This window comes from Poromitra crassiceps, assembly GCF_964638095.1.
Source record: "Poromitra crassiceps genome assembly, chromosome: 7".
NCBI lineage: Eukaryota > Metazoa > Chordata > Actinopteri > Beryciformes > Melamphaidae > Poromitra > Poromitra crassiceps.
In genome coordinates this window covers 44,080,630-44,104,462 of record NC_139628.1, presented here as the reverse complement: position 1 = coordinate 44,104,462, position 23,833 = coordinate 44,080,630, and the positions used below count along the sequence as shown (strand labels likewise).

The following is a 23,833-nucleotide window of genomic DNA, read 5'->3' as shown; positions in this document are numbered from 1 at the left end:
CACACACTTGTTTGGATCAATATCAAAGCCGATATACAGTAGATCCCTTTTTCTCCCTCAAACACACACACACACACACACACACACACACACACACACACACACACACACACACACACACAGTAGTGGATCAGACACAAAGCGTGGTGGCTGTGCTACTGCTGTGTGTGATCACTTGGAACCAAGCCACTAGAAAAACACACACAGAGACAAATCCCTGTGTGTGGGTGTGGGTGTGTGTGTGTGTGTTGTGTGTGAGTGTGTGTGCGTCTCTGTGTGTGTGTGTTGTGTGTGTGTGTGTGTGTGTGTGTGTGTGTGTGCGTGTGTGTGTGCGTCTGTGTGTGTGTGTGTGTGTCCATCAGCTTTCTGCAGCTCTGTAAACAAGGCTCAGTGTCACTGGGCTCAAGGACATTGTCATGTTTGCAGATGTGTGTTCTCACATGGCCACATGCATGAGACCTGCATCTGTTATGTGTGAATGTTTCCCATGCGTGAACCTGGTCACGACGTGTCAGCATCGTACTGTACGTTTCTGCAATCCAACAGATACAGTATGTAGAATACCACGTTTCTGAACCAAAAATATGTTGCATATCACCTTTCTAGAATATTATGTATATCATCACCGTTATACACGTCATAGAGTCTGCTATTGAAACGCACGGTGGCCAATAAGGAAGTTGTGGTCGGGGTGGATGGAGGGCGTGAACAGTGTTTCCAAAGTCTACATTTCAACCGTAAGTCAAATTTCAGGTGTTTGTTATCTAAGCCTGATCCAAACCATAATCCTAAACTTAAGTAACCAAAGTTGTTTCACTTGCCTAAACATAACCAGTTGTTAAAGTTGTTTATTTGCGTTTAACAAAGGTTTTCGGGTAGGTTTCCAGCAACGTAAAATGCCACATTCTCGAAAATGTAAAAGGGAGACATTTTGTTTCAAATTTACGTTGACGTATTGTACGACGTATCTGTGGATCACAGAAACGTACTGTACAATGTCCACATTTCATTGTGTGTGTGTTCACTGTGTATTCGGTGTGTGTGTGTGTGTGCTGGTGTGTGTGTGTGTGTGTGTGTGTGTGTGTACAGTGAGATCGGGCAGGTCAGGTAGGAGTGGAACCTCCTGGTCTGATGGTCATTGCGCTGAAGGACGCCATCCATCAACAGTCCCCGCGGCACAGATCAGCACCCTGATAGAATCATAAGCTCTGTGTGTGTGTGTGTGTGTGTGTGTGTGTGTGTATGTGTGTGTGTGTGTGTACAGTACAATCCAGTCGCCAGAATAAAATGTTGGCAGTTTATTTGATTGGTCAGCGGGCGAGCCTATAGGAATTGAGCGCTAGTCTAAAAAATAAAAAAGCATAATCACTAATGAGTGGACTATGTTACATTGCAGTTAGAGGCTACAGTGAACAGCAGTCACAGCATTATTGGGTATATTGATCTCATGACAGAATACAAAGCAGTCCTCATCAGCCCCTCTCAATACAATCATGACAGTGCTGCCATTTCAGGTGATAACAATCCACCGTTAAAGGAACACTCCACCGATTTTCAACCAGCTTTGTACCATTACAAAACCAGAAAACTGCAAACAGTTTTGCAGGCATTCATTCAGTTTGACAGTTATTGAGAGTTGGGTTGGGCTAAGTTGTGGACCAGTGATGTCATTTGTGCATGAATGACATCACTGGTCCACAACCTAACTCAAATCACCTCTCAATTTATCTCAAAATAAATGAATGCCTGAAAACTGATATAGTGATTTTGTAATGTTACAAAGCCGGTTGAACAATCGGAGTGTTAAAGGAGTTTTGCTGCTAGTTGACAACATAATCAGGATTATACAGGATGCTGTTTACACTGATTTATTCCTCACTGGTCCTCTTTAGCATTAGCATCAGTGTTGCTTCCCTCCACACTGTGTTGGCTTGCTGCCAGTGTGTGTCTACTGCAGGACAAACAGGCAAGCCCAGCGTGAGTCATGCTCGAGTTGGGTGGGGGATTCACACACACATACACCCACACCACATCTCTCTCTCTCCCTCTCTCTCTCTACCCACACCGCACCTCTCTCCCCCTCTCTCTACCCACACCACACCTCTCTCTCTCTCTCTACCCACACCGCACCTCTCTCTCTCTACCCACACCGCACCTCTCTCTCTCCCTACCCACACCGCACCCCTCTTCTCTCTCTCTCACTCTCTCTCTACCTACACTGCACCCCTCTTCTCTCTCTCTCACTCTCTCTCTACCCACACCGCACCCCTCTTCTCTCTCTCTCACTCTCTCTCTACCCACACCGCACCCCTCTTCTCTCTCTCTCACTCTCTCTCTACCCACACTGCACCCCTCTTCTCTCTCTCTCACTCTCTCTCTACCCACACCGCACCCCTCTTCTCTCTCTCTCACTCTCTCTACCCACACCGCACCCCTCTTCTCTCTCTCTCACTCTCTCTCTACCCACACTGCACCCCTCTTCTCTCTCTCTCACTCTCTCTCTACCTACACTGCACCCCTCTTCTCTCTCTCTCACTCTCTCTCTACCTACACTGCACCCCTCTTCTCTCTCTCTCACTCTCTCTCTACCTACACTGCACCCCTCTTCTCTCTCTCTCACTCTCTCTCTACCCACACCGCACCCCTCTTCTCTCTCTCTCACTCTCTCTCTACCCACACTGCACCCCTCTTCTCTCTCTCTCACTCTCTCTCTACCTACACTGCACCCCTCTTCTCTCTCTCTCACTCTCTCTCTACCTACACTGCACCCCTCTTCTCTCTCTCTCACTCTCTCTCTACCCACACCGCACCCCTCTTCTCTCTCTCTCACTCTCTCTCTACCCACACTGCACCCCTCTCTCTCTCTACCTACACTGCACCCCTCTCTCTCTACCTACACTGCACCCCTCTTCTCTCTCTCTCTCTCACTCTCTCTCTACACACACTGCATCCCTCTCTCTCTCTCTACCTACACTGCACCCCTCTCTCTCTCTCTCAATCTCTCTCTCTACCTACACCTCTCTCTCTCTCACTCTCTGTCCCTCACTCCCGCATTGATTTTTCTATGAGATCTGATTCTTTGTCAGAGGGGCTGCTCATTGTTTTCTGACACGGCAGGAATGGATAGCTGTGACCAAAGAGAAAAGAGGTGAAGAAGGGAGTGAGTGAAGGAAGAAGAGGGGAGAGAGACAGAGAGATAAAGTGCTATTAAGATGTGGAGATGGGGCAACTTTCTCAAGGTGACTGGCTGCTGGAGATCACGGCAAACACATACAAATGAGTTGGCTGAGCAGAGAGACCGAGAGAGAGAGAGAGAGACAGAGAGAGAGAGAGAGAGAGAGAGACAGACAGACAGAGAGAGAGAGAGACAGAGAGAGAGAGACAGACAGAGAGAGAGAGAGAGAGACAGACCGACAGAGAGAGAGACAGACAGAGAGAGAGAGAGAGACCGACAGAGAGAGAGAGAGACAGAGAGAGAGAGAGAGACCGACAGAGAGAGAGAGAGAATACACAGTTAAACAGAAAGGAGGCGAGGAGGATGAAACCAAGCCTACCCTCTCCACAAAGAAGCCATGTTGTCACTGCCTTCCTCTTGTTGTGCCCCTGCCACCCACGTGTAGTGCCGCCATAGACTGTATACAATATGGACGTAGCCACCGTGACGTCACCCATTGGGTTGTGGACTCAAGTTTGGCATTTTGACCGTCGCCATCTTGGTTGTTTGGAGCCAGAAGCAGCGAGCGCAAGACCAGCTGTTCCCACAGAGCCGCCTGCTATTGCTTGCTATTGATTTGCGAGCTACACGATCATTGGACAGGCGACCTGTCAATCACACCCCAAACAATAGTCTGTTTTATCGGCTATTTTACTCTAAATGGGACCATCATTTACTAAATGAAGATCATGTTCTATTAAAGAAGACTTGGAACTAGCGACTGAGACCATAAACTCATTAGGAAAGTCTTTACTGTGGTCATAAATCAAGTGAGAAGTAGAGTAGATTTTTTCATATACTTCCATACAATCACACTTCTTTTTGCAACCAGTGGAGGCCATTAGAAAGAATGCAGGATTAATGCACTTACACATTGGCGTCATTTTTCTGCTGCAGCGGTTGCCCCTTGAGGCCCCCCCCCCCCCCCCCCCCCCCCCCCCCCCCTGCACGCATCACTGTCCCTCCGAGAGGCACGGGGGGCAGAAAGGTGTAACGGGAGGACCACATACTGTAACCGTAATCTGGATCCAAAATGGCTTCCGCCCCTCGGTCTTTGCCTTCCTCCGCCACAGAGGCTGCATGGTGAGCACGGCTAAGTGACTGGACAGTGAGTGATTCTAGCCCGGCGAGGAGTCTGCCCCGTTATGCAACAGCCTATTGCTTCTTACGTAACACTGCAGTTTCTCAGCAGAAGATTATCCTCTATACTATTCTCCCAAGTAGCAGATGCCATAGCCCATCTCCTCACACGGCCACTATGCCTATACTGTACGGTGACAAGCCCATTATCCACATATAGTCATAATGACTCCCGAGGGGGCAGATACAGACATCCCACGCCATGCATGCCAGGCTGGGAGTAGAGATGCCCGTGGGATATCTGACACAATTATTCACAAACATACAGTATATCATTTAGAACGGCAAAAGGCACACTAATATATCTTTAGTGCAGAGGTATATGGTGTATGCTCAAGCTGCAACACTGCTTGTGTTAAAGATTAAGATGCCCTACACTCTGTGTGTGTGTGTGTGTGTGTGTGTGTGTGTGTGTGTGTGTGTGTAAGACAGGAATTGATTGCTTTTCATTGGCCATCCAGTAAGAATCTATTTATCAGTCATTTCTCTGTCTGCGCTGCGACACCGGCTGATTCATAATCTAGTAAATAGTGGATGGCGGGTGGAGTTACACTGCTACATCAAGGTGGGCTAAAGCAGATAGCAGCTGTGATGGGGGTGTAGTTACACTGCTACGTCAAGGTGGGCTACAGCAGATAGCAGCTGTGATGGGGGTGGAGTTACACTGCTACATCAAGGTGGGCTAAAGCAGATAGCAGCTGTGATGGGGGTGGAGTTACACTGCTACATCAAGGTGGGCTAAAGCAGATAGCAGCTGTGATGGGGGTGGAGTTACACTGCTACGTCAAGGTGGGCTACAGCAGATAGCAGCTGTGATGGGGGTGGAGTTACACTGCTACATCAAGGTGGGCTACAGCAGATAACAGCTGTGATGGGGGTGTAGTTACACTGCTACGTCAAGGTGGGCTAAAGCAGATAGCAGCTGTGATGAGGGTGTAGTTACACTGCTATGTCAAGGTGGGCTACAGCAGATAGCAGCTGTGATGGGGGTGTAGTTACACTGCTACATCAAGGTGGGCTACAGCAGATAGCAGCTGTGATGGGGGTGTAGTTACACTGTAATGTCAAGGTGGGCTAAAGCAGATAGCAGCTGTGATGGGGGTGTAGTTACACTGCTATGTCAAGGTGGGCTACAGCAGATAGCAGCTGTGATGGGGGTGTAGTTACACTGCTACATCAAGGTGGGCTACAGCAGATAGCAGCTGTGATGGGGGTGTAGTTACACTGCTACATCAAGGTGGGCTAAAGCAGATAGCAGCTGTGATGGGGGTGTAGTTACACTGCTACATCAAGGTGGGCTACAGCAGATAGCAGCTGTGATGGGGGTGTAGTTACACTGCTACGTCAAGGTGGGCTAAAGCAGATAGCGGCTGTGATGGATCATTATCGGGTGTAGTTACACTGTAATGTCAAGGTGGGCTACAACAGATAGCAGCTGTGATGGATCATTATTGGGGAAATGAGAAAGAAGCTGATGAATAGTTTGTATTTCCAGCGCCCGCAGGACTTTTTTAATATCATATCTGTCAAGGCAGATTCCTCTCCGTCAGCATATTCCTGAACCGGTCAGACAGGTTGCTATGTCGTTTCTCCAAATTCATATCGGAGCCATGATGCAGCAAAATGCAAAACCATCCCGAGTGATTTCAAACCACCGGGTGCAGCAGCCGCATCTGTCAAAGACGAATCCTCTCGGCAATCCATCCGGCAGTTAGATCTCTGTCGTTTTTCCCGCTGATTGGCTTGTTAGCTCGGCAATTTGGCACTGCCCATTGGCACGGTGCCAGATTTCGTTGGGGGGGGAACGCACGCGGGGAGACTTTCAGAAGATGCCGTCGATGGATCGAGACACATCGCAGGGGGTTAGGACTGTTGGGGGGTGTTGTTATGAAAGAAGATCACAATTAAGCTGTCATCCGTGAGGAAACCAGAAAAGAGATCCGTCAAAAATGCATTCACATTCTCCCTCTTGTCTTCTACACCCCCTCCCTCCCCCTCTTAATTGACTTTACAAGTGCGTGCGGCGGAGAGCGAGAAGGAGCTCTCGCCATCTTCAAAAGGAGCTTTGATCTCAAAGCACCTTGAGGCCCTGGAGGATCACCAAGGTTCCCTCTCTCTTTGTCATGTAGTGTTTCTCTCTGCCCCCTAATCACACAGTGAGCGCTCTCTCTCTCTGAGGCTGACTGATAACCCCGATACACACACACACACACACACACATTAATAAACACACACTCACTCTCTCTCACACATGCGCTCACGGACGCCAGCTTCGGTCTGGTGCTCCTCATTCACATTCCGCCCTCACACACGGCGTTTACCTCAAGACGCTCACAAGGTCATGCTGAAATATTTCAGAAGGAAATGTTCTCCATATCCCAGCTTCTCGTCTATGGCTGCTGCACAGAATGCAAAGGCATTTTTTTTTCTCTCTCTCTCTCCTTATGTCTTTTAAAAATAAGGATGAAAAGACGCTAATGAAACAGATACACAAACTTTTTCTGGCAAATAAGCTCTTTCATCAACTTACCGTCGTCGCGCGATAAGCCCATCAGCAGTTTCTCCGCTCTGCGTGAAACCCCCCAAAAATCTGGAATATTTGGCAAGGACAGCAAGTTTGTGCTTGATTACTTCGAGGAATCTGAGAGAAATCTGAAATGTGTTTCCAGCTTAACTCGCAATCTGTCCTCGTGAAATAAAATCCATAGGCTCAGTGCAACAAACGCTGAAATGTTCTTTAAACTTAAAGGCCGTGTTTTTTGAGCTTATGATGATCTTGCTGCATTCCCAGTCTGTAGGCATCTCCGTCACGTCGGGCCTCGTGTGGGATCTCCTTCACTCACACCATCAAACATCTTCCACTTTGTTTGCGTGAACTCAGGCACTGGATGGGATGTTGCCTTCCCCCCCGGAGCGCTCACGCTGTTAATCAGACGTTAATTGAAAACACAGCATGAATGGGGCGGAGTTCAAAGGCGGACCGCCCCCCAACCCGCACCACTCATTGACCTGCAGAAAGCGGGCGAGGTTTACCCTCCGGATAACAGAGTGAATACATAACATTATTATTCCCGACATTAGACGACAGTCAAAGCAGATTAAGCGCTGCTTAGCAGTAGTTTAGAGGCCATGGTGTTTAAAGAGCAGTTAGAGCTTATTGTCAGTTACCTTACCACTCTCTTCATTTCAATGTTGCAGGCTTGACTGCCCCAAGTCATCGGGGATTATTCCCCCCCCACCCGCCCCGCCCCCCTTTCCGTTTCCGGAGATATTTTCGCTTAAGGGAGATGGCCATTAAAATGTCATTACCGCAACGCTGAAATCATCTTTAAAAACGCACTGGTTCCCAGCGGCTTCCCGACGTAATGGGCTCAATGCATTCCCTCAGCACCGGGAAGAACCCTAATGTTGCGGAACACAAATGCTAATCTGTCTGTAAATATCGCTCGGATTCGCTCTCCGTCCTGCTCTCCACACGTAATAGCTCAGGATTCATTCTGCTTTGCCCCGGCAAATTGAATGAATTGTCCGGGCGAAAGGTGTTATGATTATTCCTGGCTTCGTAGCACGGGGGGGGGGGGGGGGGGGCCGTAATGGAGATGATCGTCGACACTTCCACCGTCTTTCGCTCACACGCTCCATGTTCTTCCTCTCAGAGGTATCGATGCTCGAAGCTTTGACTACATCTTCGTCGGCGATCGCCTTCTGACGCCGTTCGTATTCATGTCTCGGAATCAATATTGGATGTGGACATGCATGGGAGGGGGGGCAGGGCAGAGAGAGCAGAGAGAGCGGTCCATAACATGAATCGATTGATGAACTGGAAGCACGTTGCCATTTGAGACCTTCAACCTCTCCCCCACCCCCTGTGCAGAGAGAGGTCATCTGCTGAGCAGGTCCGTAAAGCTAGCTCTCATAAGCAAGTGCAGCTCTTCCTTTAGTTTCATGGAAGAGAGGAAGTGTGGTCACAGATTGTACTTGTTTACTGTTTACTATGAACAACGTGTGTTGATTATTCTGACGGCGGTTTGAGCACACTCAATCCATGCCCTAATCGGTGCCGTCACCGATGCTATAACCACTTTTTTTCCTGCAGGAAATGGTGGTTAGGATGCACATAAATTTGCTAATTATACCGCTCATTAACTTACTGTACAACCTCTGCACTTATTTACTCAATTAACTTGCCCCTTTAAGTTCCGTTAACATTCGGGGGGGTTTTTACTTTCCTTTTTTAAATACTTAATAAGCCATGAATAATGGAAAGACCGCTGTGAGCTAAAGCCACACGCTCACCTCTGAATATCTTTGGCATGTGGACAGTGGCAGAATCAAATTAATTTGGCTAATGAGATAATGGAATCAATGGGGTTGTCTCGGGAAGCGAGCGGCTGCGGCGGGCAGATAGCGGCATGCGTCCGTGACCCCATCCTCAAGCTTCACCGCCATGTCAACCAGGAAATGTTCTTGCCATGGGCACCGGGGCGCTGTGAATGACAGCTACCGCTACGGGACGTTACGGCCGCGGAGAACACAGAGGAACAGAGGATTTACCAGGGTTCCCACGCGGGTCATTTTTTTTAAATAGACATGGGTCATTGAAATTGCTTGAATTTGTATATTTTGTGCAAGAATAGAAATTGAATTTTCCCTTAACACAGCCCAGAGAAGTGTTCACACATTCAAGCCTCTCTCTTTTTCCTTGTTGTCTGTGAGCTTCTATAAAGCCTGCTACAGTAGTTCTCATTCTAAAAAGGATTCATGTTGGAACAGTAATTAACCTTGATCCACGTCTCAAACTATGCCATGCCGGCTCCTGGAATTTGAGGGAATTGGGCCTGGAAAGACCTTGAAAAGTCCTTGAGTTTGAGGTGTAAGAAGAAGGTGTGCGAACCCTGATTTACTGCAAGACAGAGAATCTGTCTCTAATGGTGCTGTCTAGTATGCACTCTGTCTGGTTCCTCTCTCTCTCTCTCTCTGTATGTCTCTCTCCCTCCCTCGTCCTCTCCCTCTCTGGCAGACTGTAACTCTGTAAATGACTTTGACCTTTCCTGGGACTGAGGACAGGCACCACAGAGAGGGAGAGAGCACAGGGGTGGAGGGAGAGGAGAGCAGAGGAGGGGCGGTTGACTGTAATAAACTCCAAGCAGTGGGAGGCTGTCAACACTAATAGATGGGAGAGGGGAGGGAGGGTCACCAGGGTTGATGAATACTAAAGGTGCCTGAGTCCTCAACAAGTAGTCCCTTTCTTTACCGGGGCGAGGGGGTCGTTTAGCATGCCCGGGCGTGATGATCAGACCACGGGCGGGGGAGAGGGGGAGATAGAGGGGGCGTGTTTGGTGACTCCAAGAATGAAAGGATGAGCCAAAGGAGGACAAGAAAGAAGCAGACTTGCCATTGTGTATCATAGGTGGTTATGAATCGTACAGCTCCTCAATCGATGACTGGAATTGGATTGTGTGGCAGTGTAGGGAAACAGTAGCTGTTGAGTTGACAATTTTGATTGCCACATGTAATGCACCCCCCCCCCCCCCAGACACACACACACACACACACACACACACACACACACACACACACACACACACACGAGAATCAAAATATATTATGATTGGATATATCTGAGATATTCAGAGAATACAGAGTTTTGTTCATATGTGCTCCATATCTGCTCAAATATGCACTCAATATGCATCGTGAGGATATTATATTAGGATACCAGATACATCTTATTTTTGTCATGTATGTGTGTTCCAAATTTGACCTTGTGCCATGTCTGGAAATAGCCACGCTCAGTAGTTTTTTTCTAGAATACTGATTCATATATGCCTGATAGTCATATCGTTACTCTGGAATCTCTAGAGAATACGGACCATCTGAAGCATATCTAGAATTGCATCTATCTATCTATCTATCTATCTATCTATCTATCTAAACAAATTGGAGGATTCTTTGAGTCATCATGGTTCTATATAGAATCTATCTGTGTGTATAGCGACATTCTCCTCACCACCGTGTCCTCCCTCCGTCCGCAGGAACGGGGAAAGATCGGCGTGATCTTCAACGTGGGAACGGACGACATCGCCATCGAGGAGAGCGCGGTGACGGTGAGCGACGGCAAGTACCACGTGGTGCGCTTCACGCGCAGCGGCGGCAACGCCACGCTACAGGTGGACAATCAGCCCGTCATCGAACGCTTCCCCTCAGGTAGGAGCAGGGGGCCGCGCCCGGGGAGCGGGTGGAGGGGGACGGGTTGGCCTCTTCGAGGAGCACGGGCTTGAAATCCTGACACGGACTGAGGGAAATAAGAGTGGAGAGAGAATGAGAAGAGAGAGCTTTGAAATACGGGAAATAAGTGATTATCCCGTAAATTCAGCCTCCCACCACTGAATGTGCTATATCTGTGACATTATGCGAGGTTTTATTTATCACGCCGTGTATATTTAGAGCGCGCTCGTGTTATTCCCGGTGATTAAGTCATGTTTTGGCCCGAAAGGCACAATGGTCCTCAGGCAAGCAATCTCCCATCTAAGAGGATCCAATTCTCTGCGGTGGGAGTCTACAACTGTAGCTCCTGGCAGCGCCGCGGAGCCGGGGTTGAACCGGGGCCAGCAGAATCTGTGAATGTGCCAGTCCAGGTATGGACTTGGGCGCTCGGGGAAGAAAGTGCGGAGGTGTTGTTCGTGCCCCGACTCCAAAATAAACACGCTATATGAACACGTTGGCGCACAAGCCCCACGTGCAAAGACGTTAAGAAACAGATACAGTACAAGCCCCAGATACGTCCAGACCATGAAGGAGTCAGGAGCCCCTCCTTGTTGTTTGGCTCTAATCACGCTATCCCATTTCAACCTGAATTACGTGGCTATTTTTGGCTGTGCAGAAGCTCTCTCTTAATGTGTCTCTCTCCATTCTACTTCCCCTTTGTTCGCATTTTCTTCAATGTGGGTTTTTCAAAAGGAAGACATTTTCTGTTCCCACCACAAGTTTGCATAATAATGGTAAACACCGAGCAGGATCTGTGGCAACTGGCAAGGCAGCTCATACCAGCTGCCAGCGTTAACGATGACACGAAGAAGAAATAATTATATTATAGATAAGACTTCAGGGGTTGTTTTAAATGCCTCGAGGCTATGAGACATGTGCAACATTCCGAAGCAATGTAGATGGGGAGCAGTATTTCTTCCCCTCTACATGTGGCCCATGTGGATTCTGCATTGGGAGTCTGTATATCCCCGCTGAAGCCGGAACATTCTATCACCATTATGTGAGAATGCATGATGATGTATCATCGTTGCGCTAAGCAGCGAGAACAGCGGCGCGCTAATGTGGCCGTGATCTTTACTCTAGTTGACATATGGACCAATAGGACAGTGACATTCTCCGTCAGCGCACTGATCCCCGGACTCCACGCCTTTGTTTTGGCATTGAGAAACTTCCATATTTCACTCGCTCATCCATCAGCTGGACCGAGGCGCATGCATCACCAGCGCCCGGCGACAGTTCACTCCTTTCCCGTTGTAATTGTGATGGAAACGGGGGAGCTTTTCGCCCCGAAACCCAGCTGCGACCGACAACAGCGAGAACAGCTCGGCAAACAACATCAGAGCTAGGTTGCTAGCGTTGGCAAGTGGGTGTCGTCATCCAAATCTGTGTTTTGTTTCATCAGGAACAACATATCCGTAGCCCCATATCCTATTCTTTTTGTTCCTGGTGCCTCTTCCGCCCTCCACGGCGCCGCTGTCGCCTTCGTCAATCAAACGTCCCGTTCCGTTTCCTCTGCCCATCAATAATTCAGGAGTTGTTTTGTTGTTGTTGTTGTTGTTGTTGTTTGTTAGTTTTTTGGAGGATGTCAGATGTGAGGGGGCGTGGTTTTGGTCGGTGCGCGCAGACATACAGTAGCCTTCATTCATTTATGTGAGCTAGATACGCCGGCGCTAATTCGAGCACCCTGCTTTGAAGGCGTCTGGCGTCCCGGGGAAAGCGGAGATGTCACACATTAGGAAAGCAAAAACCTCCGATGGGACCGAGGCACCGAGGGGGCGGAGGAGGAGGAGGAGGAACGTGTGTGTGGGGAAGAGAGCGAGTGAGAGATGAGGCTGTGGGTAACCTCCTAACTGAGCCTGCAGGGTTTGCAGAGAGACAGAGTAGGGTTACGTTCTGTAGAGACGAGTGAGGAAAGAGGGAGCTCCCTCGCCGACACGAGCTCCTGTGGCCCAGATTGAAGATATAGAGATCCTACAATTCTCTAAAAGGGGACAAAATACTCTACACAAGCTGCTGATAAAAGGGGGACAAAATACTCTACACAAGCTGCTGATAAAAGAGGACAAAATACTCTACACAAGCTGCTGACAAGGTGGGAACACGTTGATTGAACAGATTGAAGATTTTGAGATCCAATGATTCTCTAAAACGGGACAAAAAAACTCATTCCAGACTTTAATTTTGTCAATGTTGCGTAACACCCGCCCCGCATATCGTAGTCACTTCGTCCCACTGGAACGCCGTCAACATCTGAAAAAATGTCCCAAGTAGCCAAATCTAGGAGAAGATAGAGCACGTTTTCATGATGGGTATCCCCAGTGGGTGACTGGCTCCTTTCCACAAATCGAGGCGGTACTGTAGGTACTGTAGGTACTGTAGGTACTGTAGGTACAGTATCCCGTCAAATGTATTTTGTTCCCAGAGGGAGCGCCACGACCCACAACAGGTGGTCTCGCCGGGATGCCGTCGCAGATTTCAGTCCCGTCTTTTGAGTCTCGTAGACGGCAGGCCAAGAAATGTAAACCGTCTCAGAGGAGATACAAAGGGATGGATGTAAAGCTGTCAGCTAGCACAAAAAGACAGTGAAGGAGCACACACTAATGTCTCTCTCTGTCCCTCTCTCTCTCTCTCTGTCTCTCTCTCTCTCTGTCTCTCTCTCTCTCTGTCTCTCTCTGTCTCTGTCTCTCTCTCTCTCTCTCTGTCTCTCTTTCTCTCTGTCTCTGTCTCTCTCTCTCTCTCTGTCTGTCTCTCTGTCTCTCCCTCTCTGACGCACACCCACATATTTAGTCGTGCCCTAAATAGGTCCTCAGCCCCGCAGACTAGATCCGTGTTCGGAATGGTTCACTCATGCACTCACTCACTATTCCCCATGTAGTGTTTATCATACAGTGAACTATATGGTTCACTCATGCACTCACTCACTATTCCCCATGTAGTGTTTATCATACAGTGAACTATATGGTTCACTCATGCACTCACTCACTATTCCCCATGTAGTGTTGATCATACAGTGAACTATATGGGGAACGATCAAATGAGTTTCAGACACTACCTCACTCTTCTTCTCCTCCTTTGGTAAATACGACAGCATTGCATTGTGGTATATGGGAGAAAATATAGGCTACCTTCCCTGTTCACTAGAAATTGCAGTGCATTGTGGGTATTTTGTAGCGGACCACATAGTGAATCAAATTAACAGTTGAGAATTTAGACACTAGTACAGAATGGCTAACAGACTAGTGCACTCGGTTTTCGAAGAGGCCTTATGAATCACGTTGAATGCGATGTGCGTGGCTTTCCATGCAGAGAGGCAGTTGAAGTCTCAGCAGGCTTGGTGAGAGAGGTGATGATTCAGACAGACAGGATGCTGACAGAAAACACGCCCGTCACATTCCACGCCGAAGCAACACATCTCCTGATGGGCCGTGAAGTGATGTGTGTGGCCCCCCGGGGAGTCAGCAGCGCGTGTCTGTGTGTGTGTGTGTGTGTGTGTGCCTGTCTCTAAGTGCCAGAGTGTGTGTGCACGTGACTATTTAGAGTGCGTGAGCTTGTGCTCGCTTGCATACATTGGCGCGCGAGTGTGTGTCCAGTCGCGTGTGCGGGTTTACGTTCATGTGCGTGTGTGTGTGTTTGATGGACAGAGAGCAGACAAACGTGTCAGACGAGCGTTCGGCCAGCTTAAGCCAGTGTGGCAGGTGTCCCCAGTGGCGTCCCCAGTGTCCCTCCACCCCCTCCCCCTCCCCTGCCCCAACATGGCAGACGGGCTCAATAAAAACATCACCATGTCACCCTGAGCGCTTCCACCTGCTGGCCAAGGAGAGACAGGCAGATGCTAACGGCGGCGCCACACGGACTGCTGTTGTACCATTTCACACTCGACCCCCCCCCCCACACACACACACACACACACACACACACACACACACACACGCACACACAGAGTGTGTACAACCCAGTCACCAGAATAAAATGTTGGCAGTTTATGTTTTTGCCTGCGTTTGTGAACCAACATTACGTTGCATATTAACATTTCAAATTAACCAACATTTTCCAACATAAATTTGATAATATTGTTTAATTTGAAAACATGGTCAAGTTGCCAGTTAAAAAAATTTTGTGGGGGGGGGGGGGGGTTCGCTTGCTTGTGGTTAGGCAAATAAAACAAATTGGTGGTTTGGGTTAGGCTTAATAACAAAAAATTTAAATGTGACTCATGGTTGAAATGTAGACTTTTGAAACCCTGGGGATCGAACACGCGGCCTGCGGTGTAAAAGGCAAGTGTTTACGCCCTCCATCCACCCCGACCACAACACCCTTACTGACCACCGTGCTATTTCAACAGCAGACTCTATGACGTGTCTAATGTTGATATACACGTATCTAGAAATGTTGATATGCAACATATTTTGGTTCACAAAAGTTGACATGCAGAAAGATTCAGAAAACTGCCAACATTTTATTCAGGCGATGAGACGTGCGTGTGTGTGCGTGTGTGTGTGTGTGTGTGTGTGTGTGTGTATGGCTGTAAACGGGGAGTCCGCATTCTTGCATGTGTGCCCACCTTATCTCATCATCATCTCCCATCTTGGGAAAGTGCTTCACATGATCTCTTTTTGTGATTATAGCAATTCGCCGCAGTAAATTAGGACATTACGGAGAGAAACGAGCTTCTGGAAGCGTCCATCCATTTGCGATTGGCATTCGGAGCCCACAGCAGCGCCTCTTGAGCTTTGGATAATCATTATAGCATTTCACAACTGTAGTTATATCCTCTTCCCACCACTCACCCTCTGCCTCTGTGCCTCCTCTCGCTCGCCTGTGTTTACAGGCGGGAGATCAGCCATGAAGCTGTCATTCTGCTTTAGTTTCTGACTGGGCTGGAATTGAATAGAGTGGTGAGAGGAGAGAGAGAGCGACGGAGAGAGAGAGAGAGAGAGGGAGGGAGAGGAGAGAGAGCGACGGAGAGGGAGAGGGAGAGGGAGAGGAGAGAGAGAGAGGGAGAGAGGGAGGGAGAGAGAGAGAGAGGGAGGGAGAGAGAGGGGGGGGGGTAGAGAGCGAGAGGGAGAGAGAGGGAGAGAGAGGGAGGGAGGGAGAGAGAGGGAGAGGAGAGAGAGAGGGAGAGAGAGGGGGGGTAGAGAGCGAGGGAGAGAGAAGGAGAGGAGAGAGAGAGAGAGGGGGGGGGAGAGGAGAGAGAGGGGGACAGGAGAGAGAGAGAGATAGAGAGGGGGGGGAGGAGAGAGAGAGAGGGAGGGGGAGAGAGAGAGAGGGAGAGGAGAGAGAGAGGGAGGGAGGGAGAGAGAGGAGAGAGGGGGACAGGAGAGAGAGAGAGAGATAGAGAGGGGGGAGAGGAGAGAGAGAGAGGGAGGGAGGGAGAGAGAGGGGGATAGATGGGAGTGATGCATGGATGGAGGGCGAGAGAAGAGAGGCGATATCACTCTACGGCAAAGTGCTGGGGATGCATTGCCCGGAAAGTGACGGATTGGCGGAGGAGATGAATGAAGTAGGGCTGGGTAAAATAAATAATATATATATCGGTATTGAATCGATATTCATTTGAAGGAACTGATATCGATTCATAACTCTCAACATCGATCTTTTTATATAATGTCTTCTCCCTGGGATGCTTGAAGCTTTAACCCCGTTAGACTCGCGTGGTTTGGTTCTTACGGCAACGAGATCTCATAAACACCTGTAAACATTCATATGTTTAATAATGCATCAGGTTAGAGGCTTCCTTGTACAATTTGAGAATCTCTTTCATAGCCAAGCAAAATATTGTAGCTGAAATATTGATATTGATTGAATCTCATTGTATTGAATGGGAAATCGAATCGAATCGTCGACGTATCGGAATCTTACCGAATCGAGAAATCCGTGGCGATACCCAAGCCTAGAACAAAGATGGGGAAAGAGAGAGAGAGGGTGAGAGATATAGAGAGAGAGAGAGAGAGAGAGAGAGAGAGAGAGGGCTTACAGTATGCATGCTGGAAGCTAGCTGCTGTCAGCGCGCTGATGGATGAGGCTTTGCATGTTACTGAATAATAAGCACTGCACAAATTGGATTGCATCACAGCAGGGGGAGATTACACGTAGCCTATATAGCGTATGCTGCGGCGCGCGTACTGCACACCGAGCGGCCATATCTCCCTGACACGCACACTCCAAACGACTTGAAACGCGCCACTTGAGCTGTACTCAGACCCGGCGACGCACGACTTTGAAGACACTCGCACGCTCGCACGCGCGCCCACTTAATATGCATAAATCAAGGGCAGCGTTCAGTGATGGAGCGAGTCGAAGGAGTGACAGACAAGCATAACGGAGATGAGGGAGAGCGGGGCAGAGGAGAGGTGAAGTGCAGAGGAGGAGGCCATTGTGGTTTCCTGCCAGGCGTTTAGATGACAAGCGAGGCAGAATGAACGATGACCAGAGAGCACCGCGGGAATGAGTCCGGAGAACATGGCTGCTGCTAACACTTTCTGCTCGTACGTGGCAAAGGCAGTGGGATTCTTGTATGGGAATTTGGGTTAAATGCATGAAATAAGGTCTGTGGTTAACAAAAGTCGGAATTTGTCGGAATCTTCACAAATGAGGACCACTTTTATGGCTTTTGAAGCGTTTTCTGAAAATCGTGTATTAAAAAAAGGCATTTACGCTTCAAATGTCATAAAAGTGGCCCTCGTTTGTGAAGGTTATCTTACTGAACACAAACGTCACTGTTTCACAAACTTTTGTTAACCACAGACCTTATTTCATCTATTTAACCGAAATCCCCACACAAAAATCCCATTGCCTTTGACACGTATGCTACTTCCGGACTCATTCCTGCGGTACTCTATGAACAATGACCACTAGAGGGAGCAAGGCAGACAAGGGAGGAAAATATTTTTTATTGTGTTTTTTGTTTCCATGAAACCAAACAGAATGTGAGTTCACGGATCCAGATGGTTTGAACCAGGCTATGGGGAGAGATATTCTAAAGAGCTCAGAAGATCAGCTCTCCTCTTCCCTTTGGCAAAACCCATAAAAGAACACTCAAACTGCTAGGGGGGAGATCAGGGAGAGGGTCAGGAATCAGGAAAATGGCTGGAGGCATACGGACCTTTGCTGAGCGCGGACTGGATCAGAGCCCTTCTCACATCACTAGCCTGGGCCTCCAAGTGAGAGGGTATCGAAGCAACCCAATGTGACTTTGATGGTCCACCGAGCGAGACGGGGTAGATACGGGCATACGGTCGCCACGCCCGGGCCGCAGTCATCAGAACTCGGAAGGTGTTCTGTATTCAACCAATTCCAACATCCAGCAGTTCTGATGGCGCCGCTGCACTGCTCTGTGGGCTTACGATATTGTCTTCACACCTTGAGCTCTTCATTAGACCGCGGTCCGCCCATGATCCACAAATTACAGGAAGTGCTGGTGCTGATGCTCCATGTTGATCTACAGTACCCCTAAAGAAGTCCACTAAGTCTCTGTCTAATGAAGGAAATGATTGCTCCCACATGAGTTTGGCCATAAATTGTTCGCTTGAAATATTGCCGACCGAACCGAACACAGTATGTGTATGTATGTACAGTATGTGAAGTCAACCCCCGATTCAGATCAAAGCAAACTGACTATAGATTAGTCTCAATTTCATTCTAAGTTTATATATTGATGCCAGATGATCAATGACTGACCTTGGGCAGAGGTTGCAACGGTTATTGGACTCATTATACTAAGATGAAAGTATGGGTGAAAAGAGGAAGAGTTAAGTCAGCCAGCTCACCCCCCTCGTTCTGTGGGTTCTTATTGGGCCTGCACTGTTGTGTTGTGTTGTTCTGATTGGATCTTGCACAGTTGGAATGTATATCCAATTATAGGCCTGTGGCTATGGGATGATGGAGGGAAAACAGAGAAATAGAGAGAGAGAGAGAGAGAGAGAGAGAGAGAGAGAGAGCGAGCTAAGTAGAGCAGGAGAAGGAAAATATTGCTTCAGGTAATTAGAGAAGTGACAACTTTGATTTCCACATGTGCAGGGCTCTCTCTCTCTCTCTCTCTCTCTCTCTCTCTCTCTCTCTATCTCTCTCTCTCTCTCTCGCCCTCGCATGAATCCCCGGTGGCCTAGAATGAAAGGTGGTAAGGATACCGTCGAAGCAGAGAGAGAGAGAGAGAGAGACAGCGAAAGAGAACAGTTGGATTGATAACTGCTGCAGAGCTGAAAGATGAGGGAGCAGTTAACGGTGAAATATCATCTGTTTCAAATGCGTGTCGACACGAGCAGTGGGCGATGTATTTACTGAACAAAAGAAGGCAGTTTGGCAGGTAAATGTCTTGCCGGCACATTGCACGTTGAAAGAAAAAAACACTCTTTGCCTGCAATCTTTGGCTTAGAGGGATTTAAAACGAGAGGCCATTTGGCTGCTCTCTCCATCCACTGTGGAAAACACCCGGTGGATATGAAAACAGCCAGTGGATATGAGAGCAATCCATCTGAAGTTACCTAATGAAGAACAGAATGAGGGTAGCTTGACAGAGAGAGAGAGAGAGAGAGTGAGAAAGTGAAAGAGCGAGCGAGGAGGAGAGGAGAGGAGAGGGAGAGAGCGGGGTGGCCGCTGGCCAATCGTCTCCAATGTAATCTCCATTCTTGTGGATGGATTTCCGATGTGGGTGTCCTGTACAAGGGCATCTGGCTGCCTGCAGAGCTACATGATATATAGATCTACTCCTCAGAGAGGCTACGTCTTGTTCCCCATCCACATGCACACATCTGTACGCACACAGAGGCAGACAGAGAGAGAGAGAGAGTCTGACTCATACACCGGAGAGCGAGAGCACGGCCTCTATCGCGACGTCCGCTAAAGTCCGACTCTCCCAGACACGGAAACAGACAGTCGGCGCGTCGCGCCAGTCTCTCGCCCGTCCTCCGCCCTGGCTTTGTGTCTCCCCCCCGACGTGCCAGTCAATCAATGTGCCCTTGCCCCGCCCCCTGGCACAGCAGCTGGGATGCCCGGCCTAAACGGGTCCCACCGACGCCGCGAATCCAGCCGATGCTCCGGGCGCCCAATAGACCCTTCTCACGGGGGCCATTTTGTGTCGAAAAGGCAGGGTTAACACAGGTGCAAGTAAAACACTAATGAGGGTTTCCAAGCAAAACACTAATGAGGGTTTCAAACTTCCATGATTGGAATTTGGAAACCCTCATTAGTGTTTTGCTCGCACCTGTGTTTATTCTGCCTTTTCGACACAAAATGGACCCCGTAAAAAGGGTCTTATCGGGGGCGCCTGGAGCAGGACGCACAGCTTCTCGGCTTCCGGAATCGGCGGGTGTCACGGTGTAGAAATCGAACTCACCCAGGATGCTGCCGCTGTTTCAGGATGGTCAGTCTGGGCCCATATGCTGGGTGTCCAACCCCTGCTACACTACAGACCATGTGACCGGGGGGGGTGGAGGAGACGTGTGCACTGTGCAGTGTAATATCATTATGGTATAGCTACTGTATGTGTACTCTGGATAGAGTCTCATATCTTATTCTGGATTGGCACTTTAATAACCAGCTCCCATTTGATTTATGACCTCAGTGAACACTTTCCTAATGAGTTTATGTCTCAATCGCTGGTTTCACGTCTTCTTCAACACAGCGTGGTGTTCATTTTGTAAATTATGGTCTCATTTAGGGGGAAATAAATAGACGATAAAGTAGACTATGCTTTGGGGCGTGATTGACAGGTCGCCTGTCCAGTGATAGTGCAGCACGCCAATCACAGACCGATAGCAGGTGGTGCTGCAGCAATTTTCGTCCAAATAATATGGTCGCTTTTGGCAACAAAAAATAATTCAAATCATTCAAGGCTTCAAAACAGCAGGCCATAAAGCAGTGGGTGATGTCATGGTGGCTACATCCAGATATTTATACAGTACAGTCTATAGTATATTACAGTCTATATAATTATCCTGTATCCACAAATCTGCAAATAAACAGGACTTCTGCCTATCTATGAAGTAAGCTAATTACAGCTTCATGCCTCAACTAAATTGCTATTACGCTGTTGTCTTTCACTAGAGATACACAATTCACAGGCATTTAGATATGGCTTTTAGATCGATCATAAAGCAGGGCTTAAAGTTTTTTCCCGAATTTTCCCGAATTCCCGCATATTTTCAATTTATAAAGGGGGAGTAATCCCGCAATGGTTTGCGCAGACCGGTGCTTAGCAATGTCTGTCTGACCCACTGAGCACAGACTGTAGAAAGAGATGAACGTTTGACACTAGGCCAATCAGAGTCAGAGAGGGGCGGGTCATGCCTTTGCCTAGCCTTCGCCATCATGGGAAAAAAAATATTGCGTTCCTCAGTCCTCTCTTGACATCAACGCTCCTCTGCTGATTTCTCGGTGGATACAGACAGCTGCTTGCAAACATGATAGATTGCTGGCTAAAAAGGAAAACTACGTCCTCAGAAGGGGAACCCGCTCAGAAAAAACAAACAGGACAAGTCGAACAACAAGGCACTTCTAGCTGAAACATCAACACCGAGTAACATCAGTGTCAGTGATGTTTAGCGTTACGTTATTGACGATGAAGAATCTGATATCGATAATGACGTTAATAATAACGTTAATCCTCCTTATGCCGAGTGCCAGTGATGTCAACGATGTTGTCGCCACTCAAATGGCGTTTCTCATAAAGCAGCCGTGAAAATCTGGTGGAAGCATTTTCAATAAAAAGTGAAACGACACACAGATGGTTTATAGTCACTTCAATAGAACTCTCCCCAATGCGATATTCGAACAGGTTTAGTTGCCAGTAATGACAGTAAGAAAGGCAGATGTAGTGAGCAAAGATGGATGATTTCATATTCCATAGCTCTGACCTAACCAAATCAAACTGACATCACTATTGTGAACACAAAACACAGAACACTTCTGATATAATATGATATTAGTGTTTTAGTAGAGTGTATCACTCAATACAAAAACATAAAGGCTTTCATAGAACCAAAAGCCTATGGCTTAGTCTGCAGAAAAAACAACAAAAACCATAGTAATTTAGACTCAGGTGTGCATAAATATTCCTTTTTTAAATACAAAAATGTGAAATTACAGTATTATCGCTTATTGGACAGGAGAAGCAGGTATTTGTTGTTATAGTATCGCCTGAAAAAATCCCCCCCAAAGTCTATAAATCCCCCCTATCTGAAGAACATAAAGGCCTAAACATGGTCGTCCGTCCGCCTCGAATTAGAGCCGTCTCGCCGTCTGCCGGCGCCAGCGAGCCCTACATGCTCGGACGCCACTACACCCTCCCTCCTCCCACCCTCCCTCCTCCTGTGGAAGCTCCGTGTGAAAATGGCGGAGATTGTGTGCCAGGCAGTCTGAATAAAATTGAATGTAACGTTCCCAATTCTATGTATTAAATTCTAAAAAACGACCCTCAACATTTGGGAAGGCTAAGCCACACAACTAGTTCGTTATAATCTAACGTCATGCTTTGAAAGGCGACTTTACGACGATGAGCCAAGGCAACGGCCAGTCACAACTCTCCTGCAGCTGACGTCACGCACGTATCGTCGGCGCTGAGTCACATTTTCGAGCAGCCCCCGTCAGCCGACGGCGCCCCCTCCCCGTAGGACGGGGCTCCACCCGCCGTCATACGGGGAGGGCGGGGCGAGGCTATGACGGACGACCATGTTTAGGCCTTAAGGGGGGAATTCCCCCCTAGTTTGCAAAGTGAATTTTAAGCCCTGTTGTAAAGAGTTAAAAGTTAACTCAAAAGCCAAAAGCCAGTATGCTTCGACAGCAGCGAACCAGTCTTTTGACTCACTAGTTTATTTAGCCTCCATGACATATCAGACTTCAGCGAGCGGCAGGTCCGACAGCGTTGTATCACCGTCTTTCAAATCACGCGGAGGGAACAGTGTTGGGGGAATGAAGCGAGTGTGATAATGGCGGTGTGGGAGACGAGATGGGCCCAGCTGTTTAATCTATCACCCTCCCCCCCCCCCCCCCCCCCCCCCCCCGTCACCTATTCTCACGCAGACCAGGCGGCACAGCTGGGGGGGAGGGGAGGGGGGGGGGGAGGGCGGCGAGAGGGGAAAAGTTTCACTCAGAATGACTTATTATTTCTCCGAGGATCGGAGAGCAAACGGATGCAAACAAACAAGCAGGACACAGAGGAGTTTAGATTCTTACCTGATGCTGCGGTGTCGCTCGCCCAAACAACCTGTCCAACGGAACGCTGCGGCTGCACACCTGTGTTGGTGAAGTCATATACCCCCCTCGTCAGTCTTTGGTTTGTTCCGACGTGGCATTTTCCAATTGACTGGGTACACAAATCAGGTCGAGGATGGGGGGGGGGTGTTATGTTTTGCTTGTTGGTGAGGTTGTTGTCAGTCGCTCGTGTTGGTCGTGGTAAACAACACACTCAACCTCTTCATATGAGACACATCACACACACTTTGTTCTTAGCACTTCATCAAGGTGGAGGCAGGAGCCCTTCCTGTCGCAGCAGCGTAGATGTAGCAGAGCTAATCATCAGAGGTGGTAATGACATCATGACCTGGTTCACTGTGTACCATGTTTAATCTCCTCATAATGAAGTCATAATGTGCCGAGGAAGTGGAGGAGGAGGTGAACAGAACAGAGGGAGTGAATGTGCGGGGGGGGGGGGCGTCTGGGTAGTGTAGAGCTAAAAGCACCTGCATGTTCCACTGAGGAGACGCGGGTTCAGTTCCCGGCAGCGGGACCTCCGGCTTGGTCAGAACCTCTTACAGACACAATTGGCCGTGTCTGCGGGTGGGAAGCCGGTGGGGTATCCTGGTCGCTGCACTACCGTTTTTTGAACCAGGCTATAATCATGTTTATTTCTGCTGTAAAGCTGGGCAGTTTAACATGGGGGTCTATGGGGAATGACTCGCTTTTGAATCCAGCCTCAAGTGGCCATTTGAGGAACTTTTTATATTATAAGGAAGTAAGGATGGAATTATGAAGGGGAATTGGGGATGAAGGCAATAAAGATGGAGGAACGGAACAGTGCTGCATGTGAGGAGGGCTGAAGGAAGGATAGACGAAGTAGAGAAAAGGAAATGAATGAACAGAGGCAAACAAATCCATTTGGAACGCATCTACCCCGTGCCGCGTGTCCAGTCCGCACTGCCTGAGAGCGGCCACTAGAGGGAGAACTGCATCCCTCCCATAGACGGCCATTGCAAACGATGAGTCAGACAATGAAATTAA

General features: G+C 48.5%; 1 protein-coding gene across 1 annotated transcript in view; it reads left to right on the top strand.

The window, feature by feature from the left end:
* Positions 1–23,833, top strand: part of nrxn2b (neurexin 2b) — a gene marked incomplete at both ends in the record, with an annotated part of 582,739 nt that overhangs the window by 516,903 nt on the left and 42,003 nt on the right. The window contains one exon of the mRNA XM_083639787.1: positions 10,390–10,560. Coding sequence (XP_083495913.1) covers positions 10,390–10,560 — 171 coding nt within the window. The remainder of the gene's footprint in view (positions 1–10,389; positions 10,561–23,833) is intronic.